Below are 25,297 nucleotides of genomic sequence, written 5' to 3'. Positions count from 1 at the left end.
TATATCCCTGCCCGCTTGAGCCTCCTTCCCATCCCACCCCCATCCCATCCCTCTAGGTCATCACGGAGCGCTGAACTGAGCTCCCTGTATGATACAGCACCTTCCCACGAGCTTTCTGTTTTACACAGGGCAATGTACATATGTCAGTGCTGCTCTCTCAGTTTGTTCCACCCTCTCCACATCTTCTTTATCCATCCGTCAGTGAACATCTAGGTTGCTTCCATGTCCTGGCTATTGTAAATAGCGCTGCAATGAGCATCAGGGTACACATGTCTTTTTGAATTATGGTTTTCTCAGGAAACTTCCCTGGTGCCTCAGACAGTAAAGCGTCTGCCTACAAAGTGGGAGACCCAGATTTGATCCCTGAGTTGGGAAGATCCCCTGGAGAAAGAAACGGCAACCCACTCCAGTACTCTTGCCTGGAAAATTCCATGGATGGAGGATCCTGGTAGGCTACAGTCCATGGGGTCACAAAGAGCTGGACAGGACTGAGCGACTTCAATTTCACTTTTTACTTTCACTTTCAGGGTATATGTCCAGAAGTAGGATTGCTGGGTCATATGGCTTCCCTGGTGGCTCAGACAATAAAGAATCTGCCTGCAGTGTGGGAGACCTGGGTTCAATCCCTGAGTAGAGATGATCCCCTGGAGAATGGAATGGCTACCCACTCCAGTATTCTTGCCTGGAGAATTCCACAGACAGAGGAGCCTGGCAAGCTACAATCCATGGGGTTGCAAAGAGTTGGACATGACTGAGTGACTAACACTTTCAACACCTGTGGTACTTTTATTCCTAGTTTCTTAAGGAACTTCCATACTGTTTACCATTGTGGTTGTTATCAGTTTATATTCCCACTAACAGTGCATGAAGATTCCTTTTTTTCTACACCCTCTCCAGCAGTTTTTGTTTGTAGATTTTTTGATGATGGCCATTCTGACCGGTGTGAGATGATACCTCATTATAGTTTTGATTCGCATTTCTCTAATCATGGGTGATGTTGAGCATCTTTTCATATTTGTTGACCATCTGTTGCTTAGGTCTTCTGCCCAATTTTTGATTGGGCTGTTCATTTTTCTGATATTGAGCTGCATGAGCTGCTTGTATATTCTGGAAATTAATCTTCTGTCAGTTGCTTCATTTGCAATTATATTCTCCCATTCTAAGGGTTGTCTTTTCATCTTATTTCATCAGAAGATTTTATGTATTTCTTGATCTTAGTTCTGATATTATATTAAAATTATCTCCTATGTTGCTCATTCTCCCATGAGACTATGACTCCTGAAGGGCAAAGACTACCTTTACTTCCAAACTAAGAAGAATGTATATGGCTGGCATGCATAAGATGCTCAGTAAATGTTTGAGGAGCCAAAAGGACTAATTCCAAGTGGAATTTCTTTTTCCAGAAGAAGCAAGATAGTGAGATGAAATGCAAATCCTTTGAGGCTTCGTGGGGTGACAGCCCCAAGTGACCAAGCAGGATCCTTTTCCCACCAGCTGCAGCGGGTAAAGCAGAGCACGTCCAGGCCAGAGGTTCACTGTTGGGGTAAATCTGTGTTTTTCTGAGCACAGACTGCAATTCTGGTCTAACTGTAGTCTGGTTTACTCAGTCCCAAGGGAGAAGAGAACCAGATAATTTTCCATTCAATATCATACAGGCTGGAGGAACAGATTTTCACCCCTACAGACTATGAGAATATAGAAAATGCAGGGGCTAGAAACACTTACCTACTCTGTCCTTGGAAATTTTGAAAATCCCCGGAAAGACACACTCATGATCTCATGAAAGAGATTGGGGTGGCTGGCAGAGATTCTCAGAGAGATGTTAGCATACTGTTCTTCAGTGCCACAGTTTCTTCTCTTGGAATAGTAGATTTTTTAGTGAGAACAGGGGGCATTCATGTCCATTTCAGCAGTCTTAAATATGAGTTGAATTATAGATAATAAAAGCCCTAATTAATTACCAGGCCTAGACAATCAGTTAATCATCTTCTCTAACAGCATTATATCAGTACACCTCATAACAGACACCTGTTTCTTTTAACTGCCTTTCATTCCACTAGTTTCCTGAATTAATGAGCAAGAATGTACTATGGTTATATAGAGACCTCAGACAAACCTAAAATACTTCACCTGATATTATTCCTTAAATAAATGGTTTAAAAGAATTTCAGATGCTATTTCTACTTTCATGTCTGACTTAATTTATTAATAGCAATTTTCTAATGCTTTTCCACTGGTGGAAATTCTAAGACCCCCAGCTTCTGCATTTCTACCTACTGGGCAGCAGTGAAATCTTGACTTGTTTTGTAAATATAGAATATCAGCAACTCTCAACATGGTTTCACAAGAATCTGTATTTGTGAAAGTACCACATGTGATTTGGATCCCCAGGTAGTGTTGAGGATAGTGATGTCTTCATTTAGGCTGCTATAACAAATATACCATAAACTGGGTGTCTTCTTTTTTTCTTTTAATTCAGAGGATAATTGCTTTACAAGGGCTTCCCAGGTGGTGCTAGTAGTGAAGAACCTGCCTGCCAGTGCAGGAGACATAAGAGACACAGATTCGATCCCTGAGTCAGGAAGATCCTCTGGAGGAGGGAATGGCTACCTACTCCAGTATTCTTGCCTGGAGAGTCCCCATGGACAGAGGAGCCTGGCAGCCTAGAGTCCATAGGGTCACACAGAGTCAGACATGACTGAAGCAATTTAGCATGCATGCACCTGCTTTACAATGTTGTCTTGGTTCCTGCCAAACAACAAGTTGAATCAGTCATAATTACATATATACCCCCTCCCTTCTGAGCCTCCCTTCTTCCTTCCATCCTACACCTCTAGGTGATAGGGTGTCTTAAACAAAAGAAATTAATTTCTCACTGTTCTGGAGGCTAGGAAATCTAAGATGAAGGCACCAGCAGATCTGGTGTCCAGTGAGAATCCTCTTCTTGGTTGGCAGATGTTTGTCTGTCTTCTTATATCCTCAGATAATGGAGAGCAGAGAGAGGGGCTAGCTCTGTCCTTCTTAAAAGGACACTAATCCCATCATGAGGGTACCAGCCTTATGACCTAATAGTCTCCCAAAGGCCCTGTCTCCAGATATCATTGCATGAGACAGTAGGGTTCCTATAAATGAATTTGGGGGGTGGTGGGGAGTACACATGTTCAGTTCACAGTAATTGGATTAGAAAATTCTATTTGTTAAATATGCTTCTTTTTTTCATGGAATGAGTGCAGGGCAATGCTTCACCAATTATTTACCCTCCTCCTATAGATGAAGTATGAAAAGTGGTAATACAGCAAATAAAATGCAGTTATCCAGGTACCTAGTGAGGTTTCACACATACTGCTTGGACATCTTATTAAACTTTCATAATCATTTAAAAAGTAATACTTCTATATACTTCCTACAACTCCCAACTAGAACTATTTTAATACCCTTGGCCAATAAATCCTTTCTATTAATAATATAATTACTAAACTTTAGATTAATCAAACTAATCTAATAAGAAAATTCCATCTTCTGTGTAGTGTGTCAAGAAGTTAGAGATAAAATTTTAGACACACTATAATTTTAATAGCTTCCTTTGAGTTAAATAGACTTCCCGGGGGCACAGTGGTAAAGAATCCGCCTGCCAATGCAGGAGATGTTCAATCTCTGGGTCAGGAAGATCCCCTGGAGAAGGAAATGGCAACCCACTCCAGAGTTCTTGTCTGGGAAATCCCCTGGACAGAGGAGTCTGGTGGGGGTATGTCCTACCAGGTTGCAAAAGAGTCAGATACAACTTAGTGATTAAATGACGAGATAACTAAGTTATCTATATTCTATATAGAATATAAGTTCTAAGGACAAGTTTTAACATTCTAAATTAAAATGTTCAGAATTACAATTATAAGATTTTGGCAAATGACAAGCTTATTATCTAGTAACTTATATGCCTAGTAATTTATACCCCAACTAATATATACCTGTATATATGCAACAAATATGAAATAGTCTCCTCCTCAATTCTCCTCTTAAAGACCAGCAGATATTTACTAGTTGAGAGTAACTCCATGGTTCTGATACCATTAAACATTGCAGCACTTTTGTTCATAGGTCAGTAGATGGACATGATTGAGGCTAAATGCATTTTTGAAAATGAGTGAAACAAGCAGAAACTGTGAAGCAGGTAATTTACTGTTGATCTCACTAGGTATGTCTGCTCTTTTGAAAATCCACCCAGGTAATTTACTGTTGATCTCACTAGGTATGTCTGCTCTTTTGAAAATCCACCCACATAAGAATATGTAAAGCAGTAGTTCTTATACTCCTTTACCATACAGACCTCCTTGTGAAAACAAGCATACAACGAAAAACCCGATACTGATAGATTATGGTGAATGGTGTCGGATTCGTGATCTCCGAAGAAGAAGATTTAACTTTGGGATCAGGGACCAGTCTTGATCACTCAAGAGGTTTTGTATAGCAGAGTTTTATTAAAGTGAAAAGGGACAGTTTTATAGCAGAGTTTTATTAAAGTGACATAGACATCAGAAGGGGGACGGAGAATGCCCCCCTAGCTAGAGTTAGCAAGGGAGTTATATACTTTTTAATTAATTATTACCATAAATCAAAAAAATGTCTCAAGTTTGTGAAAATTTTTCCAGACCCACTCCCACAATTTACATTTTAGGATAACAGGCTTAGAACTTAACAATAGAAAGATCCTACCAGACCCACTCCCATAACATACATTCTAAGATAATCAGGATTAGTCAGAAGGTTTTCAGGAAGGAGAAACTGTCCTCAAGCAGGATACATTGTTGTTATACAGTCCCTAGTACAGAGTTTAAACTGAGTTGTTTGTTGTGTAGTCATCAGTTCGAGCCTTAAAGAAGGAGAAGAAGAAGGGAAAAAAAAAACAAAAACAGTTTTATGTGACTAAAACTAAGGAATATAGAGGAAAAAAAAAAATGTTTGTCCTTTCCTCCTACTCAAGAACCCCAGACCCCTCTCTCCTCAGGGACCTCCGGACTTCTTATCAACCTGCCTAGGAATTGAGTCTCTCAATACAAAACCAGAATATCACCATTATATTATTCCTAGTTATCACTTGTAAGTAAAAGGTAGAATTACTAGATTGGGGAGGAGTTGCCTTTGTTAAAAAAGAACATGTTATTTTTTAAATCACAAGTTATTAGAGACAGAAGAGAAGACAGTCTATCATTTTATGAAAGCATAGCTATTTTTGATACTTGTCTACAGAGTTCAGAGGAATAAGTAAGATTTTTGCCTGGGGGGTGAGTCGGGGTCTGGGGAAGACTGACTCTTGATGTTAGCCTCCTGTGTCTATCTAAAGGCCAGTCAACTTTTCTATCATGCATTCATTCTTAAAGCAGTATATACTAAGCATTTCCTGTGTGAATGTACTACCTCTACGTAAATTACAAGAGTGTGTAAACTACATAGACTCTGCCTATGTACTGGAAGAGGTACTGGGAGGAGGTGGTGGGCTCATAACTGCAGATGGCTTTGCTGGGAACTTTCAAGGCCTCCAAATTGTCTTCAGGCTTCCTCTTTCATCTGTTACATCTGACTACTGCTTCCTGCTGCCAAATTCTTAGTGATATAGTTATCTACAGGAATTCTCTGCTTTGTTTATGGTACTTAATAGTCCTGAACCTGCAATGAATAAGATGCTAAGGCAGCATGTGGTAAGGAGCTTCATTTATCTGGGAAGGTTCCACTTCTGTACTTTGGTAGGCATTATGGGTTATAAGAACAATCATTCTTATAGTTTGACTAGGTTTTATAGTCCAGGACCATGTGGCAATGCTCCTTTGCTTACTTTGGGGAACAGCTGTTCACTTCAGATGGGTGTCCTGGCCCTTAGGCATCAGAGGGAATAACATGTCTGGGATGTTACAGTCTTCTCCTTATTTCCCCCATAGGAATCGTCATTTCAATATTCAATAGAAAAAAAAAAAAAAGATCGTTTGAGGGGGGTAGGAGATTGCTATCTTTTGTAAAAACTACAAAGGCCCTTGTGAATTCTAAGGAAGTGGAAAGAGAAGAAGGCATGGATACAGAGTCAGCATGAGAAATATTTGTGACAAAGTAGTGAGGATATTTGTCACTTGCACTAAACATCCCCTTCCAGCTTCCATTTTGGTTATTTAAAAATACTGGAATGCATTAAATTGAATCTCAAATTAAATTCCTTTGGGGAAAGATGTTGCCAGAACATCTAATATGGGGTACTGGACAAGCATCTTAGGTGGGGACTCTGTATCAATTTTTTTTTTTTCCCATTAAAAACCTACATTCTTGCTATTTATACGGGTTTTCTTCTCCCTTTCTCCATCCCTTTTGTATCTGGTATTTCTCCCTCGACTCTTCCTTCTTTCCCAGGTGTGTTTGATAACTGCTCCCACACTATCAGTGACAAGGGCTGGGCCCTGGGGATCCGCTCAGGGAAGGATGTGGGAAGGCGAGATGCTCGCTTCTTCTTCTCTCTCCGCACCGACCGAGTGAAGAAAGCCACCACTGTGATGGGCCACAGTCGCTACCAGCCGGGCAAGTGGACGCACGTGGCAGCCACTTACGATGGACAGCGCATGGCCTTGTATGTGGATGGCACTCAGGTGGCTAGTAGTCCAGATCAGTCTGGTCCCCTGAACAGCCCCTTCATGGCATCTTGTCGCTCTTTGCTCCTCGGGGGAGATAGCTCGGAGAATGGGCACTCTTTCCGTGGACACCTAGGCACACTGGTCTTCTGGTCGACAGCCCTCCCACAAAGCCACCTTCAGCATAGTCCTCAGCAGCCAATGGAGGTGGAGGATTTGAGCACCCTGCTACTGACCGCCAGTTTTGAGCCCCTGGAAGAACAGTGGGCCCCCTTTAGAGACGGGAAGTACCCACGGCTTGAGGTTCTCCAGGGCTTTGAGTCAGAGCCTGAGATTCTGTCCCCTCTGCAGCCACCGCTCTGTGGGCAGACAGCGTGTGACAACGTGGAATTGATCTCTCAGTACAATGGGCACTGGCCCCTCCGGGGAGAGAAGGTGATCCGCTACCAGGTGGTGAACATCTGTGACGACGAGGGTCTGAACCCCACGGTGAGTGAGGAGCAGATCCGTCGGCAGCACGAGGTGCTCAACGAAGCCTTCGGCCGCTACAACATCAGCTGGCAGCTGAGCATCCACCACGTCCACAACTCCACCCTGCGCCACCGCGTCGTGCTGGTGAACTGTGAGCCCAGCAAAATCGGCAATGACCACTGTGACCCCGAGTGTGAGCACCCGCTCACGGGCTACGACGGGGGCGACTGCCGCCTGCAGGGCCGGTGCTACTCCTGGAACCGCAGGGACGGGCTCTGCCATGTGGAGTGCAACAACATGCTGAACGACTTCGATGACGGCGACTGCTGTGACCCGGACACGGCTGAGGTGCACAAGACCTGCTTCGACCCTGACTCACCCAGGAGGTAAGGGACCGCGGTTGGGGGGTGTCCTGCTTGGAGGGTGCATTCCTGACATCATTTTATCTTTTCGGCTTCTGGAGACAAAAAGAGTGTTCACGCAACCTCCAAATAAAACAATTATCTACTCCACCAAATATCAGTGAGCTTTCATCAAGTCCTGGATGTTGTGCTGGGTAATTAGGGACACATGGATGACTAAGATGAAAACACAACCCTTACCAAATTCAGTTTCTTTGAAGCACACAACTGTGGATGTGGTGTGAACTGCACATGCACCAGGTGCTTGAGATACAGGAAAGCTGAACGACTTTATCTGTCCAAGGAAGCCAGGGCATCTTTGCAGAGAACAAACAAGGTATACATTGATAGACACCGCTCATACATGAGTCGGGAGACCCAGGTTCAATCCTTGGGTTGGGAAGACCCACTGGAGGAGGAAATGGCAACCCACTCCAGTACGCTTGCCTGGAGAATTCCATGGACAGGCTACAGTCCATGGTATTGCAGAGAGTCGGACACGACTGAGCGACTAACACTTTCACTTCACTTTCACTCTTTTTACAGTCTTAGGTTTCCAGCAAAGTAGCACAAATTCATGAGGAGGCCCCATGTGTGCTTAATCTCTGGTGCAGATCGAGCAGTTCAGCAGCTTTATGAACCTAAAATGTTCCACATCTAAGCACAAGTGCAGTCTTCCTTTTCTGCTCCATTAAATTTCATTCTCCACACAGTATTTGGAACAATCCCACTGGAAAGGTAAATCAGATCCTGTCACTTCCCTCCTTACATGTTTTCCTGCTACACTTAGAATAAAATCCGAGCCCCGCTCCTGCCTCCTGGATCACAACCTGACCCTTGTCTACCTCTCCTGCCTCTCCCCCACCCCAACCTGGCTCTCCACACCAACACTATACAGCCTCATAGACTCTCATCTGTTCCGCTGAACACATCAACCTTGTCCCTGCCCCAGAGCTTCGCACTAGCTGTTTCATCTTGGAATCTTCTTTTCCTTAATCTTCCCTTGGTGAGTTTTCTCTTGTCATTCCAAAATCTATTTAAATGTCACCTCCTGGTGAGACCTTTCCTGATTGCCCAATCTAAGTTGACTAGTCAATCTCTATTATGTCAACTAATTTAAATTATCTCCAAAACACTTATCACCTCTGGTGTTTTTCTTGTGCACTTGTTTATTTGCCTTTCTCTGGCCTGGAATATCAGTTCTTATTACATTCCCAGCGCCTAGAGCAGCAGCTGAAGCATATTTGTCTATTTTATGTTTATTTTAATGAATAAATGAATCTGATGTGTCATCTGTTGTGAGAGAGAAGCCAATAGGATGATTTTTGCTTGGTGGTTGATGCCGGGGTTGAGGACTGTTAGAGGGAGTTAAGAAAGGATAGAGGTGGGTGGTAAACTTGTTAATTTGTGCATATGGACAAGGGTTCCCTACTTATAACTTGTACCTTTGTATGAAATATAAAATGCCTCACACCTGAGCTAGGGCATAGTGTTGGTGGGAGTGGGAGGATTGGATCTTAGTTTCCACCCAATACCTGAATGACTGCCTTTGAATTTTTTGGACAGGATTTGTATGGTAATTCATGGTCTTGTGTGTGGGCAGTCCTCTTGATGCCCCTATGTGTGGGTGGTTAGAACCAATTAATAGATTCTCCTATATCTCAGACATGTGATGTCAAAAATGGTAAGATTTGCAAAGAGGGAACAGAGTTGAATTCCAGAGTCCTTGCTACTTAACCAGCTATGTAAATTGTGCAAGTCACTTTTGGAAACCCAGATATCTTGTCTGTAAAATGAGGGTGGTTGCAGTAATACTTGGCATTACCTATATCTTTGGATTATTTTGTGAAGCAAATGAAATAAGATACAGGAAGTGTGTTAGTCACTCAGTCCTGTCTGACTCTTTGCAACACCATGGACTGTAGCCCATTCATGGAGTTCTCCAGGCAAGAATATTGGAGGGGGTAGCCATTCCCTTCTCCAGGGGATCTCCCTGACCCAAAGAATGAACTCAGATCTCCTGCATTGCAGGCAAATTCTTTACTATCTGAGCCACCAGGGAAATAGGTACAGTAAAGTACTTGGTAACTCTAAAGTTTTCAAAGTACAAAAATAGTTCTCAACTACCATTAGTTATTATCATTATTAGAACTGACAGATGGGAAGCCTTTGTTTACATAATAATACCCAGGGAACTGATCATATAACCAGAAATATTTGCATAAGAAAGATTCTGTTTGGGTTTGGTTTTTAGATTTTGATAACCTTAAGCAGAAGCTAAACCTCACTAACAACACTGTTTGCCAACTCAGGATCTCCAGAGAGCTCTCCAGGCAAATCAGGCTTGTTCTCATTTGTCTACCAGCTCATTACAACAACACACTGCCTTGACTGAGAAAGATGTCTTTCATGGGACCTATGCATCTTTCTCCTTAGAGTGGCCTCTTATCTCTCTGAATCCTTACTGCCACTGCTCTTACCCAGGGATTTATAGCCTGTTCCCCTTACTGCTTCAGAGTTGCCATGGTAACTTATCATTTTCTATCTGTGGACCCAGACGTGTTTTAAACTTTCTTACCCTTACATGCAAAACTTGCTTTGCGGAATAAAAGGAACTATTCATACTTTTTTGGTTGCTGTTGTTGTTTAGTTGTTAAGTTGTATCTGACTCTTTTGTGACTCCATGAACTGTAGCCCACCTGGTTCCACTGTCCATGGGGTTTCCCAGGCAAGAATACTGGAATGGGTTGCCATTTCCTTCTCCAGGGGATGTTCCTGACCCGGGGATCCAACCCGAGTCTCCTGCATTGGCAGTCAGATTCTTTATCACTGAGCCACAGGGAAGCCCAAATAAATGCCCTTGGTTAAAATATCAAATGTACCAAAGACAATTGTACGAAAAAATAAGGAATGGCAATCCTCTGCCTAACTCTTCCTCATCCTTCTCTCCTTTCTAGCCTTGCTCCCATCTTTAATTATTTTACTTGCCTTTTTGGTAACAACCTCCATATACATATATCCAAACATGATATTTATAGTACTTGATTCATCTATTTTATTTAAAGAAAATTTGGGCGGGGAACATGCACATGGCTTGTGTTAGTTCCCTGACCAGGGATCAAAGTGACGCCTTTGGCAGTGAAAGTGCAGAATCCGAACCACTGGATCAACTTATGTTCATCAATTTTAAACACTATGTTTAAACATTAATTTTAAATATTATGACTTGCTTTTATTAGAAAGATGAGAGTTTTGCTTTTCTCCCACATCGCCTCTGCATTTTTTAATATAGTAATTGTACTGTTTTTAGTTGACTCACTTATATATATTTATCATATTGTGACTATAAAATATTTTTCTTTTGGTTGCAGAACAAGGTTCTGTTCTACTACTATATTTTCTTCCTGGCATAGCTCTTCCACTTCCCCATACACAAGTACCCTATCCCTTGAGTCTCTATTTCCTCCTTCCCTTCTATCTTCCTTCCTTTTTGATATCTTCACTTTCAAATGCTTTATCATATCTACAGAATAGATAAATAGATCTGTAGAAAGTATCTCTTTTTTTTTAAACACTCCTCTGCAGTTCTCCCTTCTAGTTCATTCCATTTTTTCTCTCCTCTTCCAACTTTATCAGTTATATTTAGTTCTGCTGTCCAGTTGTTACCCTGAAATTTCTCATCACTGATTTTTTGGGGAGATTGGAGTCACTGTGTCCTGAATTGCATGAATACCTCTTAATTTACAGCTTAATTTTTTACTGGAAAACCTCCTTAAGTAACTTTCTAAGAAAGGATGTTTTAGGTAACTTTTCCAGAAAAGCATTTCTCAAAATGCTTTTATTTTGCCTTTACCAAAAACTGATAGTTTGTCCTGGTGTAAAATTATGAGTTGGGAAACATTTTCTCTTAAATTTTTGAAGAAATTCATTAATTGTCTCTAGCTTCTATTCTGATAATTCTATTCTGTTTTAGAGGTGAATTTTTTTCCTATTAAAAATCGTTTTGAATTTTTAGCCGTGTTCCTTTAGGGATTTTATGATAATTTTTTAAGGGTTGGCCTTTTACTCTTCTTTTGTTGATATTCAATGATCCTTTCAATTTGGACACATGGCCCTTGTTGTTGTTGTTGCTCAGTCACGTCCAGCTTTTTGAGACCCCATGGACTGCAGCACGCCAGGCTTCCCCGTCCTTCACCATCTCCCAGAACTTGCTCAATCTCATGTCCATTGAGTCGGGGATGCCATCCTTATCTCTGGCAAATTTTCTGACATTATTAGTTTGATGTTTCTTAATTCTCTGATCTCTTTTTCCCCTCTGAAACTTCTGTGGATTGATCTTCTGAATTTTTTCTGTCCTTTTTCCCTCATATGTTCTATCTCATTGTTATTTAGTTCTATTTTTTGGAGATTTCCTTGAGTTTATCTTCTAAATCTTATGCTGAATTTTTTTTTTTTAATCTTCAGTTCAGTTCAGCCGCTCAGTTGTGTCCGACTCTTTGCGACCCCATGAATCGCAGCACGCCAGGCCTCCCTGTCCATCACAAACTCCCGGAGTTTACTCAAACTCATGCCCATCGAGTTGGTGATGCCATCCAGCCATCAATCATATATTTAAGACTTCACTCTGATTTTTCTATATTAGTCTGTTTTGAAGGATGCAGCCATTTTCTGAAGCTAAAAGTAAGATGAATTCTGAATTTTTTTCCCAGTGCAGTATATCTGATTCATCTGTAGTCAACTTTTATTTTTCCTTTTTTTTCCCCCCTCTTAATTCTGATCTGTCTTTCATGCTGGTAGATTTTCTCAAGTATATAGTGCTTATTCACAATAAGAAACACACTTTTATAGCCCTATTATTATGATTTAAAAAAGGATACTCATTTGTGGATTTCTTCTTTTAGGGGGAGAAACCTGAAGACAGTGGAGAGGATAGGTTTTCTTTTTCTCAGTTCCCTTATACTTATTTCATGTACAGACCTTTTATTCATACTCCATCTTCTCAGCCTTGTATTTCTTGTGCTGAATTTTTGTTATTAAAAACATTGAATGTTTTTCATAACTCTTATTGGCAGGAACCATATTTTGAAAAACAATTATTTATTAAGTTTCTCTGATGTACCTGACACAGTAACACAAGCAAAGGGACAAATATAAAGAATACACAGAGCAAGTGTTCATATCTTAGTGGAGGGGTTTAATACTTTTATCTAAATCCCTGAGTTTAAATCCAGTCTGAGCCACTAACAGCAGAACATAGAGTGTAGACTGCTTTTCTATGCCACAGCTGAGATTATTTGAAAGGACTTTGGTTTCACAGAGATGTAGATCTCTGGATTTCTATGAGGGCCTATGACTTAGTAGAGTTAGTGGTTGTCTCTGAACTAAATTACCAGTATCTAGCATCCCTATTGGGCTTCCCTGATGGCTCAGCAAGTGAAAATTTGCCTTCCGTGCAGGAGACACAGGAGACATGGGTTTGATTCCTGGGTTGGGAAGATTCTCTGGAGAAGGAAATGGCAACCTGCTCTAGTATTCTTGCCTGGAAAAACCCCATGGACAGAGGAACCTGGTGGGCTATAGTCTAAAGGGTTACACAGCGTCAGACATGACTAAGCTTTCAGGTACCACATGGCAAGGCATGGCATACCATCCCTATTGTTACAATTAAATCACAGTTCTCAAGTTCACAGTTCCTTTATTCTGTGACTCTGAAGGACCCAACTTCAACAAATGTTTTATCAGACATTTTTTGAGAAGCAGCGTGTGCCAGACACAGAGTCCCTCTATTCAGGAACTCACAGTTTAGTAGGCGTTGGTTGGAAAGTGGGGGACACACCTACAGACAGGTTACTAACATGCAAGTACAGTGATGGCTCTATGAACAATCCTCTTCATTTTTTCAGTCCTACTTAATGTTCCCTCTTCCCCCACCCACAGCAAGAAACCAGAAATGTAGCCCAAAGGAGTTCCTCTCCCAAAGGCTCTGAGAGGAGGAGAGAATCTGAGGAGTCCAGCACCAAACATCTGTAACCCAGATGCACCTATCAAAGGGAGAGTATTTATCAGACTTGGGACTGGTCAGAAGGAGATATGAATTATAGATAACATTACCCAGGCAGTTGAACAGAATTACCAAGATAGAGAAACTTGGCTTGTGGAAAGCGAAGGCTACATAGGCCAGATGTCTATTTCTACATAGTAGCTGCCCTAAGAGAGGGTCTACAGTTGCTGTGGGAAAGAAGGGCTTGAAAGTCCTCTTTAGTAAAATCCCCAATGTCGTTGGCTACACCCTATGATGCATCTTAGAAAGCCAAGCCAAGGGAATGTCTATGCCCTAAGGGAAACCCAGCTTCCCTGACCTTTGCAGTCTGCAGCTTCTTTTTTGGTCATGACTTATTTTTGTTATTTTTCTCTCTAAAATTATGTCCCAGAGACGTAGGGTGCTTTGCTGCTGAATCTACTTTCCAGCCCTTGTTCTACCTCTTCTTTTCACATGAGTTTAGTATCCAACCAAACCTAGAACACGGTGTTTACCTCTTTGCTTTGGTTTCTGTCAGATTTCATCACTCCATTATCATGTGGAGGAGGACAATCACCAAGTAAAAATAAACAACTGAGCATAGTTTAAGCGAGTTTTCAGCCACCTAGTGTCACATGATCTGAAGCAGACGATGGGATGACGATGGCATGCATTTGTTTTCTGATGCCTGTGGTGGGCTGCGGTTTCTGTGTCTTGGGGCCTCATTGCCTCTTCTCTGCCTCATTGCCTGAGTTTTGATGGTGAGGAGTGTAAGGGCAGAAAGACTATTATATATAGCAAAGCTAGAGCATGGTCCATGCTTGCATTTGTGCTAAGGTGCTTTAATCATGTCTTATTCTTTTGCAGCTCCATGGCCTGTAACCCACCCATCTCTGTCCATGGGGATTCTCCAGGCAAGAATACTGGAGTGGGTTGCCATGCCCTCCTCCAGGGGGCCTTCCCGACCCAGGGATCGAGCCCTCGTCTCTTATGTCTCCTGCATTTACAAACAGGTTCTTTACCACTGGTACGACCTGGGAGGCCCCAGAGCATGGTCCACTTCCCTCTAAATGAGTCCTCAAGAGGGTGGACTGGGGGGTGCCCTAAAGGAGCGTGCCAGAGAGTGGTGCCTGCCGTTGCATGCTCTTGGATGTGTATCTCAGGACAGGAGGGCAGATGCATATGACATCCAGGGGAACAGGTGGAGAAATCAGCGCTGCATAGAGCTGGGTGCTCTGCTTTAGCTCTGCTTTGCTCACTCACCCTCTGTGCCTGTTGAGCCAAAGGAACGGTTGGACTGGGCCCCTGCAGTGGCGGATCTGTTAAACATCAGCCAGCCTTCATTATAGGTTTCTTTTGAAGTTGGGATTCAAAGTTCCCTGCAGCCAAAAAAAACATGGATGGGGAAAATAAGTGTAAGGGGGTAGAAGAGGGCAGAGAGGAAAGAAATGAAGGAGAAACTTGAAAACCAAACAGCAAGAAAACCTCTGAACCCCTCCACTGCAATATGCACAGGCCACACAAACTCTAAAGAAACAAATCTCCCTTTCTCATACACACTTTACCTGGCAAAGGGAATAGATGGGAAGGAATAGGAGAATAACTTGCAGAAAGCTCAGAAAATGTGCTAACAAATAGAAATGTCCCTCAGTTGCTTTCCTACAGGCCAATTTCTCCATAGTTTCAATAGGTACTATTTTACGGAGTAAATCACATCCACAATTTTTCTGTTCACCTAGCTGACTCAGTGAATCTTTCTCCCCAGGTGAGTGGGGAGAGGTTGTTTTTCTCCTTTTCGGGGCTATTTTCTAGCCAAATAGGCCGTCTTGTGAGAGAGCCTTGTGGTATGTCTGGGTTAAAAATATTTACTCTTAGAAAAATTTTAGGAGAGACCCTGGTCTCCAAACACATTCAGTTGTTCAAGATACTTGGGTATTTTCCTAGGAGCTGGGGTGCTGGCTCTGGTACCCTGGCCAGATGCCAGTCTGTCTCAGAGGATTTCACTTAGGGATCTTTTCTTAGAATTTAAGCCTAGGAATCTGAAAGACAGCTGCAGACTTACACATGTTTTCCTTTTTTTTTCCTCTAGGAACTCTGTTTGCATTTTAGTTTAGTGACTGCATGGAAGTCACAGACAAGTAGGTTGGGGAGCGGATGGAATATGTAGTTTGGCCATCATGGGTTTTTCTGAAGATTTGTTTCACTCTCAGGAGGGAGATGCTGACTCACTTATTTTCTGAACCCTGGTGCATCTCTCACTTCTCATCAGGAGCTCTATCTGCAGTGGTAGACCTGATTCTCTTCTCTTGATGCTTGGCTAATTCCTACTTTCAAGTCCAGTTCCCATGTCACTTCCTCTTTCCTAGGAATAGTCCTTTGTCCTCAAATAGAGATTGGTTTAGTCGCTAAGTGGTGTCCGACTCTTGTGACCCCATGGACTATGGCCCTCCAGGTTCCTCTGTCCGTGGGATTCTCCAGGCAAGAATACTGGAGTGGGTTGCCATTTTATCTCATTTGATCCCTCGTGACTCAGATGGGCTTCCCCGATGTCTCAGCGGGTAAAGAATTTGCCTGCAATGCAGGAGACACAGGAGACGTGGGTTCGATAGCTGGGTCGGGAAGATCCCCTGAAGAAGGAAATGGCAACCTGCTCCAATATTCTTGCCTGGGAAACCCCATGGACAGAGGAACCTGGTGGGTTACAGTCCATAGGGTTGCAAAGAGTTAGACACGCCTGAGCGACTAACACACACACACACAAAACATTTCATTCATACCACTTTTCATCCCCTATTGCCATCACTCTGCATTAATCCCACTGTCTTTCACCAGTGTTATTACAGTAGCCTCCTAAGACGTCTTCCCACTTTTGCTCTTGCACCCCACCCCTGCCCCGCCCAGGTCTGTTTTTAATATAGCAGCCAGAGTAACCCTAGTAGACTACACTTCAGATCAAGTCATTCTTCTGCCCGGATTCTGCAGCAGCTTCCCAGCTCACTCAGAGTCAAAGCCAACAGCAGGGCAATGACCGATGGGACCCTCACCGGTTTGGCACCAGTTATTCTGTGGCCTCATCTCCCACCAGGCCTCCCTTATTTACTCCATTCCAGCCACAGCAGCCTTCTCGTTGTCCCGTGGCTTAACAGACACGCTCCTGCTGCATAAAATTTTCAGTGACTTTTCATTCTGCTAGAATGTTCATCCTCCAGATTCCTACATGGCTAGTGTTCCCACTTCCTTCCAGGCTTTTTTTTCAAAATCACCTTCTACTGAAGCCTTTCCTGGTGACCTCACTTAAAATCCCAATTCCTCTAACTCTTCATGATTTCTTCTCTGTTTTATTTTTCTTTTTAGAATCTGACACTAACAGGCTACATATTTTTAATTTTTGCTTAATGTCCATATTCTCCATTAGAATGCAAGTTCCATTAGAGAGCGAGTTTTTGTATGTTTGGGTTATTATTTTACCCTAGCACTTGGAAAAACAAATGCTATGAGTGTTCAACAAATAACTGTTGAGTAAGGGGATATTCTTACCCTCACATAGTGGTTGGCAAACTATGTCCTGTGGACCAAATTTATCTAAGCACCTGTTTTTGTAAATTAATTTTTATTAGAATGAAGTCACATGTATTTATTCACATGTTGTCCATCACTGCTTTCACATGGCAGAGTTGTGTAGTTATAATAGAAACTGTGTGGCCCACAAAACCTGAAATATTTACTATTTGGCCTTTTACAGAGAAAGTTTGCCAACTCCTTGAGTATGTGTTTACCACACAATGTTATAATTATGTAAGCTTCCCAGGTGGCACTAGTGGTAAAACCTGCCTGCCAATACAGGAGACTTAAGAGACTCAGGTTCAATCCCTTGGTCAGGAAGAACCCCTGGAGAAGGAAATGGCAACCCACTCCCATATTCTTGCCTGGAGAATCCCATGGACAGAAGAGCCCAGAAAATTATGGTCCATAGGATGGCAAAGAATGGGCGTGACTGAAGGGACTTGGCATGCACACATTCACACATTATCATTCTCCTTCGTTATTTGTCTCTTGTACAAAACTTTAGGCTATTTATTCACAGGTCTTGTAACATAGGAAATACTCAATTGATATTTTGTAAATGAGTTGGCATATATATGAATGCAAAATCAGTGACATGGGGGAAATGACAGTGTTGGGTAAGGCTTTGGGAAGGGTAGAGTATGCTACGTGGTATTGAAGGAAGACGGGTATTCAGAATCTATATTCTAGCCATCCTTCCTACTGGCTCCCTTACTGTAGTAGGATTGCCATATTCAGATGTAAGTGAAATAACTAAAGATACCCATGAAAGGTGAATGTGTTAGCTGAGGGAAAGGCTGTAAGCCATTTTTAAAACAGTTTTGCTTATTTATTTTATTTTTGGTTGCACGATGTCTTTGCTGCTGTTCATGGGCTTTTCCCTAGTTGCTGTGCACAGACTTCTCATTGCAGCGGCTTCTCTTGTTGCAGAGCACAGGCTCTAGGCATGTGGATTCAGTAGCTGTAGCACATGGGCTCAGTAGTTGCAGCTCACGGGCCCTAGAAGGTGTGGGCTTCAATAGTTCCGGCTCCCAGGCTCTAGAGCACAGGCTTAGTTGCCCTGCAGCATATGCAGTCTTCCTGGACCAGGCATTGAACCCATGTCTCCTGCACTGGCAGGCAGATTCTTTACAGCTGAGCCACCAGGAAAGACCCCTGGATAAGCCATTTTACTCATTGTCTCATTATTTGAGTGACTGAACTCCCAGATGACTCTGAAACTATGAAACATGGAGCAAAGTTTACAATCAGAGAAATAGTCAGTTACAGTAGCCAGGAAGTAAGATGCATCCTCATTAGCTGGGGAGACAGTGATTGAGAGAAAGAGCAGATTCTGCAAAGGGGTGCAGGGCCCTTCAATGAGACATGGCCTCTTTGAGGTGATGTCAGAGATTAGCCAAGTTCCTACCAAACAATTAGCTTTTGTGGTTGTAAAAAACAGAAATTCACTCAAGTTAACTTAAAAAAAAAAAAAAAAGAAAGGATTTACTGTACAATTGCAAATGGGCTGGAGCTACAAGGCTGCTAGGGACTAAGGCAGGTTTTGCGCTCTGTTTCTTTGCAAGGTTCTCTATAGCTTAGTGCATCTGCACCATTCACACCTTGTTCCTAGTTTGCTGGATTACTCAGAGTTCCTATTCTCTTATGGCTTTGTTTTAAAACTAGACTCAGCTTTCTGCAGCTCCTGCTTTATCTCATTGAGTTTTAAGATTCATATCCAATTGCTAATTGCCTCAGCCTCTTGCAGAACTGTGGCTCAAATTCTGCAGATAATCAACAGTGACTTGGCCTAACTCATCTCTACACATCAGTCTAGAAATCATAGGTTTCTGGCCAGCTTTGAATTTAAGCAACTGTGGCCAAAACACAGAATGACAGGGAGGGCTCCTCAAGGTTCCCAGGCAACATCTCTCAACTGGTGCCAACACTCTGGGTAGAGCAAGCTGGTTTTTCATCTTTATTTCTTGGAGACTCCTGACATGCATAATTTCTTAGACCTTGGTATTCCTAGTAATGTAATTCCCACAGAATTTTAACGCCAGTTTTATTCTTAGGATTTTGTGATTTTCAATTCAAATCTCAAATATGTCATAATACAGGTAAATTACCTTTTCATAGTTAAGATATACACACATAAATATATATATACATATATATGGTACTATGATAGCTTTATATTTATCTACCATGTATCTATCATCTACCTATTTTATCAATAAAACATTTGGCATAGTTTATTTTATGTAATGCTCATTATAGCTCTAAGAAGCAGATATTTTGATTATCTCCATTTTATGTAAGAGAGAACTGAGATTGAGACAGTTAACTGTTATCACACAGTAACAGTACAGTGACTGAACTCTGACTCCAGAGCCTGTGTTACTACCATTCTACGCTGAGTGTCAGCTATAATAAGTCTTACAAGCCTGGCAAAGTACTTAGCTCATAGTGAGTGCATAATAAATATTAGCTTGCTTTAATTATAGAATGATTGTTCCAGAGGATGTGTATCTCAAGGGATGAGGGAGAGAAAATGGAAATAACTGTGTGTTTAATACTTAAGAAGGATGTTATGTAAAAACGTGGATTCTTAAAACGTGAATAGTGAAAAGCAGGAGAAAGAGCTTATTAAGCAAGGACAAAGATATGACCCAAATACAAATACTCATATGCAAACATATTCAGGCCACTATGAGTACAATAATTTGAAAGGAAAGGAAATTTTCTAGAGAAAAATAAGAAAGAGAGAATATTGGAAAAGTGATATTAGGAAGGCCTTAGATGTTGGGCTAAGGGATTTGAACAGTAAGCAACTGGTAGCCTCGAGCAGTGTATAGAGATGTCTACTGATTGTTTGATCAATCAATAAACAGACAATTTTAAAATATGTATCTGTTTTAATATCTACCATCTCTCTTAAATTTTACATCTTTCTTCTAGAATCATTTTGCTTATCTCTGAAAGACCTTTTTTAAAGAATTTCCTTTGTTAAATGTTTGTCATATGCTTTCTTAATTTTAATTTCTACAAAAATGTTTTTATATTTTGTCAAACATTTTTGGGGCTTCCCTGGGGGCTCAGTTGGTGAAGAATCTGCCTGCAATGCAGGAGACCACTTGCAATAAGGAGACCTGGGTTCAATTCCTGGATCAGGAAGATCCCTGGAGAAAGAAATAGTGACCCACTCCAGTATTCTTGCCTGGGAAATCCCGTTGACAGAGGAGCCTGGTGGGCTATAGTCCATGGGGTCACAAGAGTTGGACATGACTTAGCCACAAAACCACCGGCACCACCAAACTTTCTTTGGGGAAGTGTGTTTAATTTTTATTAGAATATAGTTGATTTACAATGTTGTGTTAGTTTCAAGTGTACAGCAAAGTGAATCAGTTTTACGTTTACATATATCCACTCTTTTTGGATTGTTTTCTCATATAGGTCCTTACAGAGTGCTTATAGAGTTTCCCTGTATTATTAGTTATATACACATATTAGTTACCTTATTAGTTATCTATTTTTTATATAATAGTGTATATATGTCAATCCCAATCTCTCAATTTATCTCTACCTGCGTTCCCTGCCTGGTAACCAAACTTCTTAAAAAATAGCTTTTCTAGGCAAACTATTTTAGATTGGCTATTTGTTTCTCTTTTCAAGACATTATACTACAGTCTCTTGGTTTTCATTAATACTACAGAAAGGTTAGCTATCTAATTGTCTTTCATTTGTATTGATATTTACTCTGTCATTTCTCTTAAATATTTCTATTTTTTCTAATTTTTGTATTATCTCCTGCTGAATTTCCTATGAAATACGTATTATTCTTCCCACTCTGTCTTTCATGTCTCTTAATAGTGCTTCAACTTTTTAATCTCTGCCTCTCTGTGTTGCACTTTGAGTAACAGTTTTTGGATTTATTGCCCAGTTGATTCTTTTTCAGGTTAGGCTAACTTGCTTTTAGAACCTACCAATAAATTTTTAATTATTATTATTATACTTTTCATCTCCATAAGTTCTATTTAGCTCTTTATTATAAATGCCTAGTCATTTAAACAATCGATTTATGCTACTTTGGATATGCTTTTTTTTTTTTTTTTTTGGATATGCTTTTATGCTTTTTTAGTTTTAAAAACAATTTAAGGTGATGGGTACATGAATTTGCATATGTGACAAAATTTCACAGAACTAAACCCATACAAATTACTATGAGTAAAATGGGAAATCTGAACAAAATTGGTGTATTGTATCAATTGTCAGTATCCTAGTTGTGATACTGTATTATATTTTTGCAAGAAGTTGTTATTGAGAGAAGCCACATAAAGGATATTCACTATTACTCTGTAATAGCTCTTATATGTGAATCAACAGTTATCTCAAAATAAAAGTTTAATTGAGGGAGGTTCAAAAAGGAGGGGATATATGTATATACCTATGGCTGATTCATGCTGAGGTTTGACAAAAAACAACAAAATTCTGTAAAGCAATTATCCTTCAAAAAAATTAATTAAAAAAAAATAAAAAACTGGAATAAAAAGAACATATTAAGTTAGATAACAAATAATAACCCCTGTATAGCACAGGGAACTCCGCTGTAATGACCTGTTACAGTATTACAGTGAAAAGTATCTAAAAAAGAGTAGATGTATGTATATGTATGAGTGATTCACTTGGCTGGATAGCAGAAACTAACACAACTTTGTAACTCAGCTGTACTCCAAAAAAATTGATTTATAAAAATATAAGCATACTTCTTTTATGTCATCTAGTCTGATTCTGTTGTTATTTCTTCTGGTTATTGCTCACGGTGCCTTGCTCCCTCATATGTAGTTGGATTGTAAGCCCATGTTCCTTGCAATTTGACTATCGAGTGTCTTTCAGGCCTAGATTGAAGATATGCTTTGCTTAAGCCAGTTGACTGGGGCACTATGAGCATGAAACCACTTTATGTCTATAACTGGCATAAGGTTTTTTAGACAACAGGGTATTATGAACTTGGAGGGCAAACTTGTGAAGGATGACTTGTGGCTATTTCCCAGAGGAGATATTCACCTTACTTATTGGGCTGAGATTGGGAGATGTAAGTTTCCTTGCTGTCCTCCTTGATGAAACGAGTTTTAAATTTTTTCTTTTGGTGATTTGTTTTACTGGTGGTATAGTCCTCCAGAGTCCTGGCTTTGTGTGGAGCTCTTCCATAAAACTGCTTATCTTTGCTAAGTTCCATAATTTTTTTCCTATCTAAGATGCTCACAATGGCCATCAAACTGAAGGTCAAGTGCGCCAGGAATGAGAAGAGCCTTCAGGGTAGCCAGTTGATTCAGAGAATGTTTACTTTTCTGGATTCTTATTTTTCCTTTGTTTGTGGGCTCTAGAGGTACCCTTTAACTTCATCTTTGTAACTATTTAATATTTATATATTAAAATAAGTATTTAAATTTGTTTTCATATTTTATCAAGAAGTTATAGTTATTTTGACTGGAGGGGATGATCAGGGCTTCTAAACTCTTTCTACCAGAAACAGAAATAACTTTCCAGAAAACCAATTTGGAGACAGCATGCAGAATCAGTATTACGAACCAGGGAAATTGGAGGTAGGAAGATTATAAACTCTTCCAGTAGTCTAAGCAGGAAAAGGTAACAGACTGAAAATGATTAGGGAAATTATTGTGGCATGGTAAAAAGAACTAGGAAAATAAAAATAAGAAAAACTGGATTCTAGTCCTAGCTCCATCCTATTCACATAATTTAACCATATGTTCATTCATATTCATTGATATTCAACAAATGTTATTTGAGCATGTAATCTAGGCCAGGCACTCTTTTAGACACTGCAGCTGGTAAAGAAAAAAATTCCCTCCCTCGTGGAGCTTATAGTTTAGCATGAGAAGACATGCAATCAACAAATAGCAAGTTGAATACATGCTATGCCAGATGGTGATAAGTGCTGTGGAAAGAAATTCAGAAGAATGAGGGAGACAAGGAGTAATGCTTGTTGTGTAAGGTGTCCAGGGAATGTCTTACTGAAAAGATGGCCTTTGAGCAGTTATCTGAAGGAAGGATAGGAGCGAGCCACACGGAAACCACCAGAGGAGCAGCATAAGCTGGAGGAGAATGAGCTAAACACAGATTAGTTGGACAGGAAAGGCCACACAGCCTGTTAGGCCATGGTGTGGATTTTAGGTTTGATGAGCTGGGAAGCTTCAGTAGGCTAGTAGAGTGACTTAATCAGTGAAATGATGCAAAGAAGAAGCAAAGAAGCACTACTTGCTCTGACTACCTCAAATGAATATTGTGATTTTCCAATGAGGTGATACTTGTCAAAGATGCTTTTTCAGTTGAAAATACTTTATAACTGAAAGTGTTTGGTGAGACATGGCATGGGGTTCAGCAGTAAATTCGAAGAAATGGTGGACATCCTCAAGGAGATGTTGAGCATGTGATTGAAAAAGAGATGTGAAGGAGGTATTCATCTGTGTGGCATTTACAGGGGCAAGATCGTGCCTTATATAGTAAGGAGTCATCATGAAATGTAAACCATGAGATGTCATTGACCCACAGAGAATGTGTATCTCCCCTCCTAAGCCTCTTTCATATGTGGATATAAAAAGGCAAAGCTAAGTACAATGAGCATTTCCTCACTAATAAGTTCTCAAAAAGATTTATTGTTCAGGAAGGCCTACGTCTATCATCTGTGTTCAGTATCCAGTAGGGACTCATAATTGCCTGCTGGATGAACGCTGCAAAGTTGAGGGGATGGTCATCGCTCTGAAGACCATGACAGAGTTAGGGATTCAAACTTATTGCAGGTAAGAGTTAAAGGATTGAATGGTGGTCTTTACACAACACCGTGAAAATTTACAGGGGTGAACGTAGACTGTAGGATATAAAAGCTATGTAAACCAAGCTGATGGATACCTATGCTTATAGTAATCAATGTGAACATAATTGTAAGCATATGCTTTGTCTGAATCAAAAGTATGCCAACAGTTTGGAGTTCTCTTAAAAAGGGGTTAGATGTTCAGATGACTGGAAGAGATGCTCTGAGTCCTGATCAGGCTCTATCTGGAGCCTAGGCTCAGTTCTGGGCAGCAGGTTTTATGAGGAACACCAGCAACCTGGAGGACATCCAAAGTTTGGGGAAGAGAATAGTGATGAGCAAGATGGTAAAATGGCCCTGTTTCCCTTCAGATGTGGATTTTTAACTTCTCCCTACTTGAATAAGGAATGAACCTAAATAGTCGTTTGTTTGTTTATTTTTAAGAAGTCACAATGGCCTCTTTTATATCTTACTCATTCTATTCATTCATCTACTCATTCATTAATTCATTGTTTCTAACAAATGTTTATTAGGTGGCTACTGTGTTTTAGTGGAGAAGGAAATGGCAAACTTACTCCAGTATTCTTGATGAGAAAACTCCATGGACAGAGGAGCCTGGCAGGCTACAGTCCACGGGGTTGCAAACAGTCAGACGCAACTTAGCGACTGAAAACAACAGCTATGTTTTAGACACAGTAGCTTGCTCTAGGGATATGATTCTTGTCTGCAAACGAGTTCAGGTGGGAGAAGCAGACATATGAATATAACTGTAATACTGAGTAGAATATAGCTAAGTGCTATTGCTAGTCATCTTTGGTCCCCCTAAAGCCAAACTCCTGCATCAGCTAACTGACTTGTCTTTCTATTTTCAGTCTTTTTCCATCCTAACCTAAAAATTAACTCAATTAACTCTTGCATCAGAGTAATCATTCTAAAATCATTTATGTGGAAGCACTCAATTAGGTAATAGAGATCAGAAGGGGGAGTATGCTAAGCAGAGGCTCAAGGTAAACAGAGAATTGGCAACTATCATATAGCATAAGGGGCTTTCCTGGCAGTTCAGTGGGAAAGAATCTTTCTGCAATGTAGGAGACACAGAAGATACAGGTTCTATCCCTGGATCAGGAAGATCCCCTGGAGGAGGGCATGGCAACCGACTCCAATATTCTTGCCAGGAAAATCCCATGGACAGAGGAGCCTGGTGGGCTACAGTCCACAGGAGCACAACGAGTCAGACATGACTGAGCTTGCATGCACATGTATAAGAAGATTTAGGGTAACAGCTGTAATAATAGTTGCCATTTATTCAATGACCTAACCATTAATTATAAAAATGGGACATAATCATCATCAATTGGCATTCACGGTATAATACTGGGAGAACAGTTTTTCAGACTGACTCCATGTGGAGCATAATACTTTTCAG

General features: G+C 40.9%; 1 protein-coding gene across 2 annotated transcripts in view; it reads left to right on the top strand.

Moving 5' to 3' along the window:
- The window catches only part of PAPPA2 (pappalysin 2), a 301,087-nt gene that overhangs the window by 36,974 nt on the left and 238,816 nt on the right, over window positions 1–25,297 (top strand). For both annotated transcript variants that reach the window (XM_043485179.1, XM_043485180.1), the window contains one exon: window positions 6,391–7,462. In XM_043485179.1, coding sequence (XP_043341114.1) covers window positions 6,391–7,462 — 1,072 coding nt within the window. The remainder of the gene's footprint in view (window positions 1–6,390; window positions 7,463–25,297) is intronic.

The sequence above is a fragment of the Cervus canadensis genome, chromosome 13, assembly GCF_019320065.1.
Source record: "Cervus canadensis isolate Bull #8, Minnesota chromosome 13, ASM1932006v1, whole genome shotgun sequence".
In the NCBI taxonomy this organism is placed as follows: domain Eukaryota; kingdom Metazoa; phylum Chordata; class Mammalia; order Artiodactyla; family Cervidae; genus Cervus; species Cervus canadensis.
The sequence above is the reverse complement of the archived record's forward strand: the minus strand, read 5'-3'. Positions and strand labels throughout refer to the sequence as shown.